Source organism: Carassius carassius, chromosome 35 (genome assembly GCF_963082965.1).
Source record: "Carassius carassius chromosome 35, fCarCar2.1, whole genome shotgun sequence".
NCBI classification, from domain to species: Eukaryota; Metazoa; Chordata; class Actinopteri; order Cypriniformes; family Cyprinidae; genus Carassius; species Carassius carassius.
The window spans coordinates 17,624,173-17,641,365 of NC_081789.1; the positions used below are offsets into that span (position 1 = coordinate 17,624,173).

The 17,193-nt window shown below is 35.5% G+C and overlaps 1 protein-coding gene across 3 annotated transcripts in view; it reads right to left on the reverse strand.

Moving 5' to 3' along the window:
- The window catches only part of ctnnd2a (catenin (cadherin-associated protein), delta 2a), a 323,418-nt gene that overhangs the window by 13,370 nt on the left and 292,855 nt on the right, over nucleotides 1-17,193 (reverse strand). For all 3 annotated transcript variants that reach the window (XM_059524711.1, XM_059524710.1, XM_059524712.1), the window contains 2 exons: nucleotides 6,380-6,614; nucleotides 3,188-3,272 (listed from right to left, as the gene is read on the reverse strand). In XM_059524711.1, coding sequence (XP_059380694.1) covers nucleotides 3,188-3,272; nucleotides 6,380-6,614 — 320 coding nt within the window. The remainder of the gene's footprint in view (nucleotides 1-3,187; nucleotides 3,273-6,379; nucleotides 6,615-17,193) is intronic.

Here is a 17,193-nt window from a genome sequence, read left to right on the forward strand (position 1 = left end):
GGCTTCAGGCTCAAGATCAATGGCATAAGCAACTTCTCTCTTCTCTCAGGCTAGAACTTCACTTCATCTTAGTCCGGCTCTACGTCATACTGAGTAAATCAAGCCATGCGCTTCTAGGCTTTCTCACAAACACACACACCTTATTAGTAGATAGAGCTGGAAGCCGTCTGCACTTCTTCAAAGATGTAGATCAACCGCTGTAACTTTATATGAATTAGATGCATTTTATTATGCAAAATTATAAATATGGATTACAGGACAAAAAGTTTTCAAAAAGCAGTTTTTAAAATCTGTTTACAGAACATCTGAACCTCCCAAGAGCATAAATGCAATGTGCAAACTCAAACAATGAATCTGTGAAATATAAAAATCATTCAGGCTTTAGTCTACCGCAAATGGCCACAGCACAAAGAGAATGTTTAACAAATATAATTATAAATATATAAATATAATTCATAAATATAGTCCACAAGAGAAAATATTAGTTGAATTTATAAAATTGACCCCTGAATGATCCACAGCTGTGTTTTTTTGTTTAGTGATAGTTATTCATGAGTCGGTTTTTTGTCCTGAACAGTTAAACTGCCTGCTGTTCTTCAAAAAAGTCCTTCAGGTCCCACAAATTTGTTGGTTTTTCAGCATTTTTGTGTATTTGAACCCTTTCCAACAATGACCGTATGATTTTGAGATCCATCTTTTCATACTGAGGACAACTACAGTAAGGGGCTCATATGCAACTTAGTTCATACGCTCACCGATGTTCCAGTAGGAAAAAAGCATTAAGAGCTGGGGGGTGAAAACTGAACAAAAATGAACAAAATGGAGATGTGTACATTTTCCTTATTTTACCTAAATATCAATTGTTTTTCATTTAGTACTGCCCTTTAGAGGCTACAGAAGATAGTTAAATGTTTTTCAGAAGACAAAAGTTAAATTTACCATGATTTCAAATTCAAAATGTTTATACCCCACTTAATGCATGGTTTTTCCTTCTGGAGCATCAGTGAGTGTTTGAGGTTTTATTGATTTATTTATTTTTTATATAAAATTTACAACAAAATTTAAGAAAGAAAATAATCAATAGTGATATCAATATATATGAAATAATGAAATAGATATATAAAAACGCATACAGGACCAACAAAACTAAGTATATTATTAACACTGTTACACTCCATAACTTCCTCCAATACTGGCAAGAACCATCAAAACCAAAATATCACAGATGCTTCCTGGGCACGAGGCCATTATTCACAGCCTCGGGAGGTGTCTGGCTTTCCAAACCTCTTGTTTTTTCACTTTCCTCCCCTCTTCTCTCTCAGCTTCATCCGTCACACCACCCAAAACACAAAGAATCACGCCTCAGGTGGCCCGATGCATCCAACTGACACCTTTCATTTCAACGGAGAGAAAGACACATCCACGTGGAACAACTGTCATAATGCACTCATGAGATGAGAGACGGGGCTCTGCAAATGTTAATAATGGCAATCTCTTTCTTGCTGCCCTTTGCTTAATACCATCACCGGTGACATTTCCAGGGCTCAGCTGGGTTGGAGCAAACAGGTTAGGTTGTGGGAGGTTTTTAAAATCTTTGCAAACCCATGCTGGAGGGGGCTGGAACGAGTGTGAGAGGGATCCACAGAACTCTCGAAAATCAATCAGAGAACTGTTTATAATAAGCATTAGTGTAGATTTAACAACTTCAACCTCTGTGATGATGCATCTATAGCTCTGGATGTCCTTCATGTCCTTGACCTTGTCACTTTATCTGCGTCAGCTGAAGCAGCTGTTCGATAACCTGCCTCAAGGCGGCATGCGAACACAATGCCACTGTGAACCTGTGAGTGCTTCAATATTATTTATAGATATTTAGTCAGCTAGCATAATGGGAATCGGCGTTCCATCTAATTACTCTCTTTCATTATAATCTACACATGGTACCTTTTCGTCGAACCCTCTAAATATTGAAAAAAGACAGAGAGGGTAATTAATAGTATGTGCACATGAAATTAGAGCTCGTAATTCGACATTGGTTTTGACGGCGAGGAGCTCAGCGGGGTAAACTCGCAAACATCCATAATTACATATCATTACAGACATTTTTCAACAGGCATTGTGAATTCGCTCTTCGATGCAGTTCGGGGAGGGGGCGCCTCTATTTTCTCAGACACACTTCTAAACTCATCTCGACGGTGCAGGCAGTTCCCTCTTGACCTTTTCTCATCTCTAAAGGTCAGCGTAGCATCCGCCACAGTCTCCTTGGGCTGTAATTCTTCAACGCCTTCTCAGAAGAGCCAAGTGGGCAAAACGACACATTATAGAGCTCGGTCCGGGACGTTCCTCACCACCAAGAGATTGCGCAGTGAAGGGGAATGGTGTGTTCTCGCAGCCTAGAGGCTTCTAGCACTTGTGGGGAACGGTGGTCTGTCACAACCCAAAATTTCTCTTCTCATGCTCTTATTAGTAGTTCATTTGGGAACATTTTGGCTTGGTTTGACCTTGTTAATGTTTAAAACCACTTTGGCTGCTCATTATCTGTGTTTGAATGCAGCATGAGGAGTCTGGCTACATGTAAATAGGTTATTTCTTATCACCCTTAATTAAATTTAATTTCATGAGCGCATTGTCTATTCAAAGCCCCCAGATGCTAGCTTAAAAAGTTTGGTTTGGAAATGAAAATAAATCTACTTTTAATTGCTGAAATATGGCAACATTCATACAAGGTCTCCTCACATCAATCTATTCACCATGCTGTTCAGAGCATACAATACGTTCTGAATGGCATCAGCACTCGCCAAGGCCAAAGTTTTTCTACAATAATCTGCAAAGGAGACATCTGAATGGATACACACAATAGTAAGTGCGACAAGCGTTTATTGAATGGAAATATCTCTTCAGCCTGGCCGTTACTGCTCAATAGAGCATTCATTGCTAGTCACTGCGGATTAATGTTTTCAGTTGGATACAAGGTGTCGTGTTGGATAAATAGTGGGTCGCACATCTTTGTCATAGAGAAGGGATACAAAAACACTTCTCTAGTTTGTTTTCCTTCTAAACTTTTTTTTCTAAAAGTTCAAACCCAATCGTGTGGGAGTGGGAGATCAGTTAGCATGCTAAATGAATTCTTCAGGTTGGGACGGATGAAATGGGACGCAGCTGTCGAGAGTGGAAGCAGGTCTCCTACCTTTTTATAAAGGCTCCGGAGATCTCTGTACTGCCACATGCTACTGAGAACCTGAGATGCTGCCTTTACCACTTTAGGTGAGTGTCTGTAAGAAAGAGAGAAGGAAACAAACAAGTAGAGTCAACGGTAATAAATAGGCAAATGTTTCAACAGTCAATTATTATTATCAGTTAAAATCTGACAACATTTTTAAAAGCATATTACTGGAAGATTTTTTTTTAATAAGTAAATTATTTTATCAAATAATTATAAGAAATTAATATTAAATCACATATTAAATATGTATATTATTATTTATTTTCTTAATATGTTATTCATTTATTTAAAGGAATATTATAAAACAACATACAAATAATAATTCATCAAATTCTGTAAAAACGTTTCTTGAGCAGCAAATCAGCATATTTTAATGATTTCTGAAGGATCGTGTGACACTGAAGACTGGAATAATGTTGCTGAAAATTCAGTTTTGCCATCAGCAATAAATTACATTTTCAAATGTATTAAAATACAAAAAGTGATTTTAAATTGTTTTGTTTTTAACTGCTTTACTGTATTTTTGATCAAAGTTAGCCTTGGTGGGCATATGAGAAGAAAAAGTCTTACCAACCCAAAACTTCTGAATAGTATTGTACTTTTGATGTTTTGATGGATGACATCACAGAAAATTAATTTTTTGATACATTGCATTTTGAACCGAACACACACACCAAGTTAAAACCAATTCTCCAGTATATCTAAATGCAGCACATCAGTATACACATTCTTGTAAAAAGTTTACAAAATATTCCAACTTCAATTTCAAGATCAAAATGCCAATATACCAAAACATAACGGAGGAAAATGAAAATCCAATCCTGGTACATTGTTGCTCAGATGACTGTTCCTATGGAAGCATTTCATGTTTTCTATGCTTTCTCTGCAACGGACAGCAGCTTTTGTTGCAACAATGCACCTCAAACAAAAGAAACAATCCCTTGTTTCTCAAAAATGACACAAATTGTTTGACTTCAGCTGATTTGATAGAACAGCTGTGCCTTTTGTCTTCCGCCGAGCCGAGTCAATCCATTTCTGCTCAAAGGACACAATGGAACAATTTACAATTGCCATTTGAAATGAAGTTAGGGGAAAATTTTTGAACATGGCTTTAATAGAGGAAATGAATGCTGCTCATCCTTCATCATTTCCTCTCATATATGACAAAATTGATTCTTAGAGGTGGAGCTGTAGGTTTGATTTGTCCTTCCGCTCACATTTCAACATGGATTTTAACACGCTCAGATCTTCAGTTGACTCAGGCTCGGCTCAAATTAAACCCCTCACTTCGTAAAGTCTGTCAGATTTGCTGTGAAGTTTGCATCAGTGCAGATTTCATAAATGGAAACTATTCAGTAAGCGAAAAGTTGTGTACCAAAAGTTTTAAATCACAGTAGATTTTTAATGCTTCTATATTTGTTTCTTTTTAAATAGCTTATTATAAAAATTTAATAAATAAAACAAGTTACTCAGCCAAGAGCAGTGAGTTCATTATTTTGCCATGCATGATGTGTTATGCACATATCACAATCAGCACCAAATCAAAAAAGTCATCAAATCTTATGCATATCAGGGCAGCTACGTGCCGTTACTAAATCAACTGGTTGCATTATTGCTATATCCAGACAAACAAGCACCCGAGTGGCTTGTCCCTTTGATAACCTCTCAGCAGGAAACTGGAAGCAGCTGTCATCGCCATATTGGCTCCAATGGGGTGGGCACAGTGTATGAATAGCTGATGGGGATATAAAAAGCAGTGGCATGAAGTGTCAGTTTGATGAGGGTCGGACTAATGTCTTTGACAATGTCATCACTGTTGTCATTGTCAGACTGCGTACTTGGTGTTTCTAAGAGGCTAAAGCAAGCAGCATATAATAAGGTTTGATCAATTCAAATGATTATTATAAAATTTACTTGGATGATGCACATTTGAAACTCCTGTTGTGTGTAATAACATGCCATGTATTGCAACTGAATACATCTATATTAATACACCAAATATATACATAGGAGGCACAATACAAAACAATAGAAAAAATAAAAATAACATAATACAATTTTTTTTCCAATTCTCTATACTAACAAACCATTAACTATGACTTTTATTTGCTTCTTATTAATAGTAAGGTAGTGGTTAAGTTTAGGTATCGGGAAGGATTAGGGATAAAGCATATAGTCATGTAGAATATCAGCTTAATTAGTACTAATAAACAGTCAATATGTTAATAATATGGATGCTAATAAGCAACTAGTTAAAAGTGAGAATTGGTCCCTATACTAAAGTATCACATTTTTTAATGAATTTTGTAATTATGCTATAATCCTGCTAATCCTGCTATTTGGCTAATACACAAACACAAACTTGAGGAATTTGTTGTGTTTTCCAGAACCTCCATGCAGACAATAAAATTTCTTGTGTGTTTGTGCACACTTATTATTCTCAAAATGAAATAAAATAAAATAATAAAGTAATAGAACAAAAACAATAAAACAAAACAAAACGATAATAATAATAATATAATAATGTATACAATTTTCACTTTCAGGTTTAAATCACAGCAGTTTTTAATCACATTTGGATCACTCTGCAACACTGGTTTTTACCTAAGTTAAGGGAGTTTTTTTCCACGTTGTCATAGAAGATAACACTAAAGTCTGTTGAATCACTGTTACATACAGCCTTGTGATATTTAGCTTTATTCTCAAGGATACTTCAAATCAAACATCAGCTCTTTTTGTCAGCTAAGGCAAAAGGGCACGTGTTCTTCCTCAAAGTTTTTTTCATAACAGTTCAGCAGGCACTGAATAAGCGACTCATGTCGGGGTGCATTGCAGATGTATATACAGTATAATGTAGCCGAACATCTGTAGACAATGTGGCCTTGAAGCTCATGAAATGCTTATTGAGACTCAAATCTGACTCATAACCTGCATCTCCTTTAAAAGTTGCTGGAACAAAAGTAGAATCGTGTTTCTGGAAAATAAAATGTGTCCAAGAGCGATGCAGAGATTCTGGTGAAGAAAATAAATGGCCGGCCTCAGGGTCCATGAAAACACAAGCAAACACAAAACCACGGCCTAGTGGGTAGCATGCACTGCAGGTCATTTAGGTAGTTAGTGATAAGATGTAAGCTTATTATAAAAAAGACAACTTACTTATCTCCTTTACTCCTAGCAATACCGATGAGCTTCTCAATGCCCCCGGCGTCACGTAAGGCCTTGGCGTTCTCCATGTTCTTGGTGATGACCTCGTGTAGGGCACAACATATAGCCGTAACGGTGTCATCGCACATGGTTTTACCCGCTGTGCTGTTTGCCGTACCCCCACTGCTTCCACTAGCACTGCTCCCACCCGGAAGCCGATGCACCAGGTCCCGCATGGCATACTTACCTACACAAAGACAAAATATAGACAGAGAGAGCATAAGAATGTGGTGATTAGCACTGAAATAATTATGACAGTCAGAATGACATTTTTCACAGTCAGTATGACTATTGTGCTGCAATTTATTCTTAATCTAGAGTATAATAATGCAGGAGCTGCCAAAATTCAAGAATGTCAGATGTGTCGGTGTGAGCATCGCTGGATTTCTATGGAGGGGGTGCTATCCTGACTGCAGCGTGGATATATGACTCACGCTACTTGAACAAAGGGAAGAAAACTCTGAAATTAAAAGAACAGCAGGGGATGTGTAATTTAAATTGACTTGGCAACATTCAACAGCACTGTAAAAGAACTTGACCAGTGGGAGAAACAAAATGATTCTTCAGATTATATGTTTGTGTCTGTGAAACTTGAGACAAATTTGTGCTGTAACACACTAAGTGATATTAACAGGCAATCACAAGAGCAATGATCGCTACAGGATGTTGAGTGCTCTTTCCTCACCCAGTGGTGTATGGGACACCCCTCACAGCGTTATGAGCCAATAATCATATTAAGGTTACATTTGCCTAGAGAGGTTTTAGTCCACATAAAAGCCACATCAAAGCGGCAAATATAATGTTTGTTTACACAGACTTTTTATTTCATACAAAGGTGGACTACCCTGGAATTACAACCACTGGAAACAACGCCACTGATCCAGTGGACAGGAATCAAGACTTACTGTACGTGAGTTTAAGTCATGGCTAAATGTTAAGATTAAGTAAAAAAAAAAAAAAAAAAAAAAACAATCATATTGTGAGATATAGTCACATGCTGAGACAAAAAATCCCATTATGATATATGAAGCCTCATTATGAAATACAAATTCAAACTGTGAAATTTAAAGCCACATTATGAGATAATAAGCCACACTGTGGGAAATAGTCACATTATGAGATATCATGTCATACTGTGACATATGAAGCTACATTTTGAGATATAACATTGCTCTGTGGAATACTTTATTCTGCGATTAACAGCTGGTTAGATGTACATTGTACATGGATATATATGTACATGGAGTCACAAAAATATACATTGAAATTTTGTTATATACATTTAAATATTGAGATTGTGAGATAAAAAGCCATATTATGAGATAAAGTCCCACTGTGAGAGAATAAGTGACCATTATGAGATATTAAGCCACACTTTGAAATATAAAGTCCCACTGTGAGACACAATGACACATTATGAGATATTAAGCCACACTTTGAAATATAAAGTCCCACTGTGAGACACAATGACACATTATGAGATATTAAGCCTCACTGGGAGATATAAAGACACATTGTGATGTTTTGTTAAATAATAGAAATCTTAAAAAATAAGAAATAAAGAGAAAGAGATGACTAAATCTCCACCATACAATTAACACTCAATATAATAGCTCATTCATGATGTCATCACTTATCAGCAGGGCCTATGTGTGATTTTCAGGGAAGCCCACAAGCAAAGAGTCCACATTTTTCATTTTGTTGTTTTGCAGCTCCAGATAATTTTTACATTTAAATAAGAACAAAACATGAAATGCTTCTATGTAGACATCTGTATTAATGATAAAACTGGTGTATAAACACAAGCCTAGAAGATGTTTCTGTGAAGTAGCCATCCGATTTCAAAAAGAACAAGAAACTAGTTTGCAACAGAATATTTTCAAGATTTCACGCTGCCACTTTAATCATCCAAGCGCTCCAATATTTCGACCTTTGAAACACTGAAGAGTCCTTCTCCTTCTGGCATGCTATTATTCTATCACAGAAGCACACAGCTAATGAGATTAATCTAAGGCTGTTCAATTCTTTCTGCTAATTCCAAATGGTCTCCGAACGAGAAACACAGACGTTATTTTCTACATGAAGCATACTGAAGAAGGGCTCCGTTTATCACCAATAAGCTTCCAGTTAATTGGTGTCTCCTTATCTTGTACCCGCAGGCAAAATCGTCTGTCTTGCGTGAGCTCACAATATGGAGGAAGTCCAATGAGATGTGAGATTTCTCTGAACCGTGAACTGTGGGAAAAACATGATATTTACTGAATAATAAAAACCTGGTAAAACTATTGATCAGTGATACTGTCTCGTTGTTCATTTAATCTCCAATATTCCAACAATGAGCCTCTTTATTACACCCAAAGTGAAATAAATGGATATCCTACTGCTTGAACATACTTTATAAATATCAATGTAATATAATTTAATAATATTTCAATATATTTATAGCTATATATTATATATATATATATATATATATATATATATATATATATATATATATATATATATCAATATATATATTTTTATTACTATTTCTACAATTATACGTTTATTTACGGTCACTTTTGATCAATTTAGTACATTTTGCTAAATAAAAGTATTATTATTTTATTTATTTATTTATTTTTTTAATCCTTACTTACCTCACACTTTTAAGTGGTTTATATCTCTGTTTCCAAAAAAATCTTAAGCAGCAAAAACTGTTTTCTACATTGACAATAAGAAATGTTTCTTGAACAGCAAATCAGGGTATTAGAATGATTCTGAAAAATCACGTGACACTGAAGACTGGAATAATGGCTGCTGAATATTCTGATTTGCCATTATTTAATTTGCCAGGAATAAATTATATTTCTAAAATATATTAAAATAGAAGAACAATCTTTTAATTTGTAACAATATTTTACAATATTACGGTTTTAATTTAATTTTGAATACAGCCTTGGTAAGCAAATGAGACTTTAAACATTTTTAAAAGCATAATTAAAAACACTCAAAATGATAAAACCAGAACTCTGATTACTTTGAAAATTTACAGCATAAGATTTAAAGCATCAAAAAAGAATTGAAGTATCAAATTTGGCTATCAACAGTATGATGCACATCATGATCAGGAGTGGCATGGATAGGAGAAAAAGGTGAAGCGTAGGACATTTTCAGTCCAGTTTTAGGCTTTATTATCACAATGAAACACATGATTGCATGATTACGAGTAACCACGAGCTTAGGACTCTTCAAGTCCAAGCTGCCGATTTTCAAGAACATGAATTACTGCAATTCTGACAGGTTTAATTCTGAACATCCGTGCATCTCAAAGCAAGCCTGAACATGTAAAAAGTAATAAGTGCTTTAAGTAACACATTCACACTCCTCGTGATAAATGAAGAGTCTCTTTATGGACTCAGCCGGACAGTTCTGCTACATGACGATGAGATCTGGCGACTGTATATGACTCAAGGCTAACCTTGACTCACTAGAGTGCCTCATCAAGCTCTTGGGAATACGATGTTTTAGTGGTAATCAGAGGTAAGTGCAGACTCTACAGCTTATAAAAGCCCATTCTCCCACAAAACAGGCAATCAGCTACACGGCCCTGGGCCATCATTAGCTCCAGAAATAAACAAGCACCCACAGACATTTACAAAGAGAAAGTGTGTCCTTTCGTTATTGTTGCTTTTATGTACACTAAATTCTAGGTGACCAAGTTAGTCAACATAAAGGACATTAAAGGCAAAGTTCAGTGTAATTATCCTCACATTCATGGTATTCCAAACCTGCATGCTCTTTCTGTATAACACAAAAGTAGAAATATTTAAAGAATTTTTATGCAGTACAAAGATAGTTAAGAGAGGACCAAAAAAAAAAAAAACCCTATGCAAGTTTTCACTTAATAGGCTATATTGCAAGAGTGGATTCTTTAAAAAAAAATCTGTTATAACAGCACCAGGGTTACATCCTGTATGAATTTCAGTATTAGATTTTAAGCTTGCATACATGCATACAGTATCAAAATAATGTGCTTTACACTACTGTGCAAAAGTTTGTAAGATCTTTTCAAAGTCTCTTATGCTCAGCAAGGATGAATTCATTTGATAAAAATATATAAAAAATATATAAATATATATAAAAATATTTTATACTATTGTGAATTTTTTTTAAATTTAACAATAATTGTTTTCTATTGTCTTCTATTTTAATACATTTTAAAATGTAATTTATTCCTGTGATCCAAACTGAATTTTCAGCATCATTACTCCAGTCTTCAGTAGCTGGGTTTTCATCACTCTGCTTTTATGTGCATTTTGAATTATCACATCAGAATTGAGAATGATGGGAACGCTGAATTTCAAATAAAAATGCCTTAATTTGCAAATAAGTTTTTACGCTAACTTGACTTGTGCAAAAAAGTATTAAAGGGTTAGTTCACCCAAATATGAAAATTCTGCCATTAATTACTCACCCTCATGTCATTTCAAACCTGTAAGAACCATTTTGGAGAATATCTGCTGGACCTATGCTGTTCTGTGTCAGCTACATCACGCCAATACATTGTTTACGTTCAAATCAAATCACTAGGGGTGCACAATATATATATCGTCCGATGATTAATGCACATCACGTCAGTAAAGCCGGTTCTCTAATCAGCGGTAAATTCCATCAGGTGCATGATTTCACATAGAGCAGCTGTTACTACACAGAGCCGTTGTTAACTGACAAGCTGCACTAATCCAAGCTGATAATGAACATGAAATTGCGCAGCTTGTCAGTTAACAACGGCTCCGTGTAGTAACAGCTGTGAAATGTGAACTCATGCACCTGATGGTATTTACCACTAATAAGATAACAGCTTTACTGAATAGATGACCATTAATCATCAGCCGATATAAATCATGCACCCCTACAAATCACAAAAACGTAGGAAACCTTTCCGGTGTGAAACAGCATATTTTTGGGTGAACTAACTCTTTATTGTCAATAATGGGAGATGAAAATGCATTTTGCAATTAAATTCCCCCAAGCGCATCAAAAAAGTAATGTGGCTTTTTGCTATGGGACGGTAAATCGTGACTAACCAGTGGACTGATCTTGTTCCACAGCATCTGAAATGTTGTCATATGGTCATTCGGAAATGCCCAAGTAAAGTCTGTCATCAAAGTATTTCTGTATAATTGCCTCTCAGCACTGTTAAAGACTGCATTCCCAAACAGCAGCATCCACCTCCGAAAGCAATAACCACATTCATTGGGTTTCGTCTGCTCGTTCTGAGGTGCAATTACTTTATTATATAGGAAAATTATTATATTCAGTAGCTTCTCCTACTTTTCTTAGTGATGTTTAGTGCCAGTTTATCAGGAAGTAACGATTTTGTTCTCTTTGACTTGTTGGATGGAAATGGTGCTTGTTCGCAAATATTCAAATTTTGTGGATAAGTTAAATTCACAACTTTGGATGGAAACCGGGCTAGTGTCACATGATCCTTCAGAAATAATTATAATATGCAGATTTTCTGCTCAGAAAACATTTATTATTATTATCAACGTCAAACACAGTTACTCTATGCTGCTTTTTTTTTTTTGGAAACTTTTTCACAATTCTTCAAGGAATAAAAACAGCTCTAAAGAAAAGCATTTGTTTGAAATATATATATATATATATATATTTGTAACGATGGAAGTTTTTACCTTCCATCAGTTTATCTATAATGCTGCTGAATAAAAGTAATAATTTCTTGAACAAACAAACATTTGAATAGTAGTGTACAGTACATACTTAGTTCAAGCAGCAAACATCACTCTATTTCTTTGGGAAGAACACGTACAGGTGGTTGACAAGGCATAAAATGAGGAGAATGGCATTATATACTTTCATATTATAGTGGATCCGAATAAAAATGAAGAGCATTAATATTCACAGTCAGAGTTCAAAGAGAGTTCGTAAAATGTTCCATGAAGGCCTGAGGGTTCTTGGCTTGGTTTAAAATGTCACACAGTGGTGAAAGGCTTTGGGCAGCATCTCTGTGAGCCTTTATCCTGCAATAACATTTAAATGGATCCAAAGAGGTTTTTTTTAACAAAGCTAACAGCAGAAAATAGCCGACTTGGACATAAAATAGAAGTAGAAACAACAAAGCATTCGAAGACAGACCTTAAAACAAAATTATTCTTAAAGGTTAGGGAGCAAATTAAATTGGAAATCAGCCGCCGTGGAGACCATTTGAAAGGAGAATGTCCGGCAGCGTGGCTTTCAAGTGCTATATCGCTCTCTATTACCGCCTTTGATGTCTGTCATTTTGGATTAAAAGCAAAAGACCTATGGATGCAATTTCAAACAGAGCCACCTTGTGGAGTGGCGGCTGGGACAGATAAAGAGATGGATTGAACGGCTGGATTTGGCCACGGAAAAGATAAAGTGGCGATTTTCTGGTGTTATTATTATAAAGCAGCTCTTTTGCTTTGAGACACCTCTGGCAATCTCTTAATGAAAGAGAGAGAAAACAGATAAAGGAAGGGAAGATGGAAAAATGACCAAACGGATGCATGAGGGAGCGTGTGAGAGATGGGAAGATTGGCTGCAAATTGAAACGAGAGAGGAAGGCGATTGGTCACAGCTGCGCGCACACACACACACGCACACACGCACACACACACACACACACACACACACACACACACTTAGTTATTTCTCTAAAGGCCAGTCTGTCGAGCACATCCCCTCTTTTCTCATCCTTTGTGCAGGTGGGCGGCAAATATGAGTCTTTCAGGCATCAAATCTTGGATGAAACTTTCAATGATGGATCAGAACTTTTCAAATCCCTCTCCATCAACTGAAATGTCGGACCTTTGAAACAAGCCCAGTAAAGCTGGTTCTCAAAGTTACAGCACAACTTCAAACATTTCCAGCAAATCCACCAAGCTTTGTCTGCTAGTACTCTGAAGAACGTGTCTCATCAAGGTCCGCATGTCCACACCAATACCCTCCTATTTCAAGTTTTGCCACCTGAAGGTTTGGAGAGTCCTTCCGATTACAGCTCTCACTACTCTGTTGCTCATCCAATTCTATGCTTAATTTGCATATGCATTCATTCACTCCTGCGGTGCCTGATTTTGTGCATGTTGAAGCCTCAAACAGCATCTTGGGGGATTTTATACATCACCTTTCAAATTCAGCCCCTGGAACTCATAAGAACTCCACTGAAAATATCAAATTTGGAAATTTTGCCCACATCAGGAACTTCAAGGCAGATTAATTGATGCTTTTGTGTAGATAAAACAAGAGTGAATGTGTAAAGAAATAGAGTAAAGCAAAGAGAACAAAGAGTATGTAGGCTATTAATAATGATCAAGAGTTCAAAATATAAAGGATTTAAATATATGGGTAAAAAAATGTTTTTAAAAGATTGGGAAGTCAATATGTGTTTTAAGGCAAAAAAACATTTTGTGATAGTGTTATTCCTATTTATATTTCTTGTTTTAAAATTATATTACATGAATTATAAAGCATTCAATTAAAATAAAAAAAAAAGAGTAAAAGAAACATGTAAAGCATTATAATCATATAAATAAAATAAGTATCTTCATAGATATAAATTACAGATTAAATAGTGAAATATGCACATACTTCATATATAGTAGTCTAACTAAAGTCTTCCCAATTAAATGTAAAGCACAGGACCTGCTTCCAATAAACAAAATATTTCCTATATTAAATTGCATACTATATATTAAAAAAGAAACAATATATATGATATTTAATAATCACAAAAAATAAATATATAACATATATATATATATATATATATATATATATATATATATATATATATATATATATATATATATATATATAAATACATAAATGTATAAAATAGCTATTTAATGAAAAGATATATCTTAATAAAAAACTTAAAAAAAAAAAACTCTCAAGAAGATCAAGTTAGTGCTTCTCTCTCCCACCTTTGCTTAGCATGAATGTCATCAACCTCAATCCTGGAGATAGGAAGAGTGATAAAAAAGGCAGAAAAAATAATTATAAATGAGAAAAGGTCAAAGCAGAAACAGAGATTACATTTGTCCTGTACCTCAGGGTCTATGAATGTAAATGAGGTTCAAAAGTACACATAAAACCAAAATTAATTCAAATGTATCATAGTTAATCCTCTTTTAACCTCATGTGCATGGGAAATAGCTAAATAACATGCATCCTCTTACACAAAATGGAAAAAAAATCTAGAAAATGTACAATATCTAAAGCGTTTGCTACGAATATAAAAACTTAATCTAATATAAAACCCTATCATAATTATTTTTATGTTAAGTTATCATGGCAAATGAGTTATTTATGTACAGCACACTAAAAAGCACCCTACCCCCCCTCCACCCCCGAAAAAAAGAAAAAAACAATCTGACACTAAAGAAACTTGAATTTTATGCTCTTGCAAAGTGCTGTTTATCAGCATACAGTATCAAAGCTCCAGGATATAGGCTGATGCTTTTAACTTAGGCTGTTGAATTCATTTATACAAACAATCAATCTTTATTTTAATACATGATCAAACGGTAGGATTGAATTGGCCATTTACATGCATTTCATGTGCCCAGTTTCCATCCCTGAGCTAAATGTAGAATGAGCTCAAATATAGATTCAGTGATCAAACATGTAAATAATTACGTATGAAAGGAAGAGTCTATGGGAGAAGTTTTAAAAAGAGGGACCTTACGTGATTTTATTGCTCATGGCTCTCAAAAGCTTTTGATGGACGGCCATGCTGAACTGTCTAAATAAAGCAAAGTGTGAGAATAGCCACCAGTCACATACTAAGTTTACTGCACACACTTGTCAATACAAATCAATTTAGAGTCTAAATGTACTCTATATAGACTCTGCAATCTGATAAAAATATCAATTTATGTGAGCATCACATGTACTGTATGCAAGTTATTTTTGCATAATGCACTGAGAAACAAGCTAAATCTACAAAGACAGAACGCACATTTCCATGGCAATGTATAATGAAGACAATGTGATCTGCATAATCTAAAATGATTTTGGATGATGTGCAAATTTAGGCAGACTCCAGGTGGCAATTGCAAACCAGTTGTTTTGGGAGCCTAAAACCAGCGGCAGATGAGACCGGGGAGCCGTTGCCATGGAGACGACGAAACTCACCAGGGAAACCACATTTATTAGCGGGTGAGATCAATAGTCTGCCAGTGATGTCACTGAGAGAATTTCAAATGGTGTGAATCAGTGTGAGATGGGATGAAGGAAGGAAGAAATCAAGCTCTAATTAAGCACCTGATGCAGCGGACCACTTCCTGTCATTCAGACAGAGCCTAGTGATGCTGTGTCATGTACTCATTAATATGTCTAATTCAGAAGCAGGGTAATGCCAAACGCCTGCATCTCAGTATGAAGGCAAGGTCAACTCCCAATTGCAGAACCTCAAAGCTTCTGACATGTTTGGTGGAAACAATTTCAATTATTATTCACTATTCAAAGACATAACCTGAGCTCTCATAATGCGGTGTAGAGCATCAAGCGATGAAAATCTCATCTGTTCCATGTTACAGCAGTGTAAACGTGATGAAGTACCACTCAACAAGATACTGGGCGAATTCCACTGAAAGTGAACGTAACTATGCCCTACTCATTCTGAAGGACAGAGCACTTGAAGAGAGCACTTTGAAGGGTGCAGGGCTTAACTGCATTGTGTGTACGTACACATTTGGAACATCTTACACAAACATCTAATTATATTCTTAAGTTTGTTGTAGCAAATAGAACTTGCATTAAATTTGGCCTTGTATCATTATTTTGAATTTATTTCAACTTGTGTTCTGCTTTTGTGGCACTTTCGGTAAATAAACAAGAAACTAGGTTCAATTCAAAGAATTTTATATTTTACTTTGGGTTTATGAGTAACAAATAAATGTCCTTACTTAAAAAAATTAATTGTGAGGATGTTTCACCAGGAATCACATGAGCAGAAAGGACGAAATTGCTTAGTCTTGAATAGTCTTTCCTTCCTTATCGGACATGAGCGCTGTTGTGTCATGTAGCAAATCCATTTCTCTTTTAGGTTAGAAGCAGCGTGAATGCTTGGAGCATTTCAGAAATAGAACCGGACATTAGTTTACTGTCTGGGATTTGTTTTGTCAATCCTTGCCAAATCCTGTGTAGACAGAATTGCTGATTATAATGGGTTCCGTCGTCTATAGTCGTGTTGGACCCTTGCATCCGATGTAAACGTGGTAAAATTAGAAAAGAGCTCCTGATCTCATAAGTGGAACATTTTATTTGTTTGTTTTATTTTATTATGGATTCGTTTTTAAACAAGAAGGATGCAGGCTGTTTAGAGAGACTAAAAGTGAAAGATAAGGCAGTTTTGAGATCCAATCTATTGGATCCAATGGTAATGTCGCATCATATAAGTGTAAGTAAATGTGTTTTACCATTATCGCATTGTCTGTTCCAGAATGTTTGATATACTGTGTATTTATACATTTTTAAGCAAAATGACCCATGTTGTTTTCAGAGTGTCAAAGTAGCATCCATCTGTTATTTTAATAAGCAAAACTATAAGCCAATCACAGCAGAGGACATTTACTTGCGAGACTCCGCTTAAAACAGACTGTTCTGAGGCTCAAAAACAGAACAGAAAATAGGCTACTACTTCTAAATTGTTTTTAAAAAAATGTAAAGTCACACTAACATTGTAAGTGAACTTCAGAGAACATTATAAAATAATAAAAAATGCAGTTAGAATT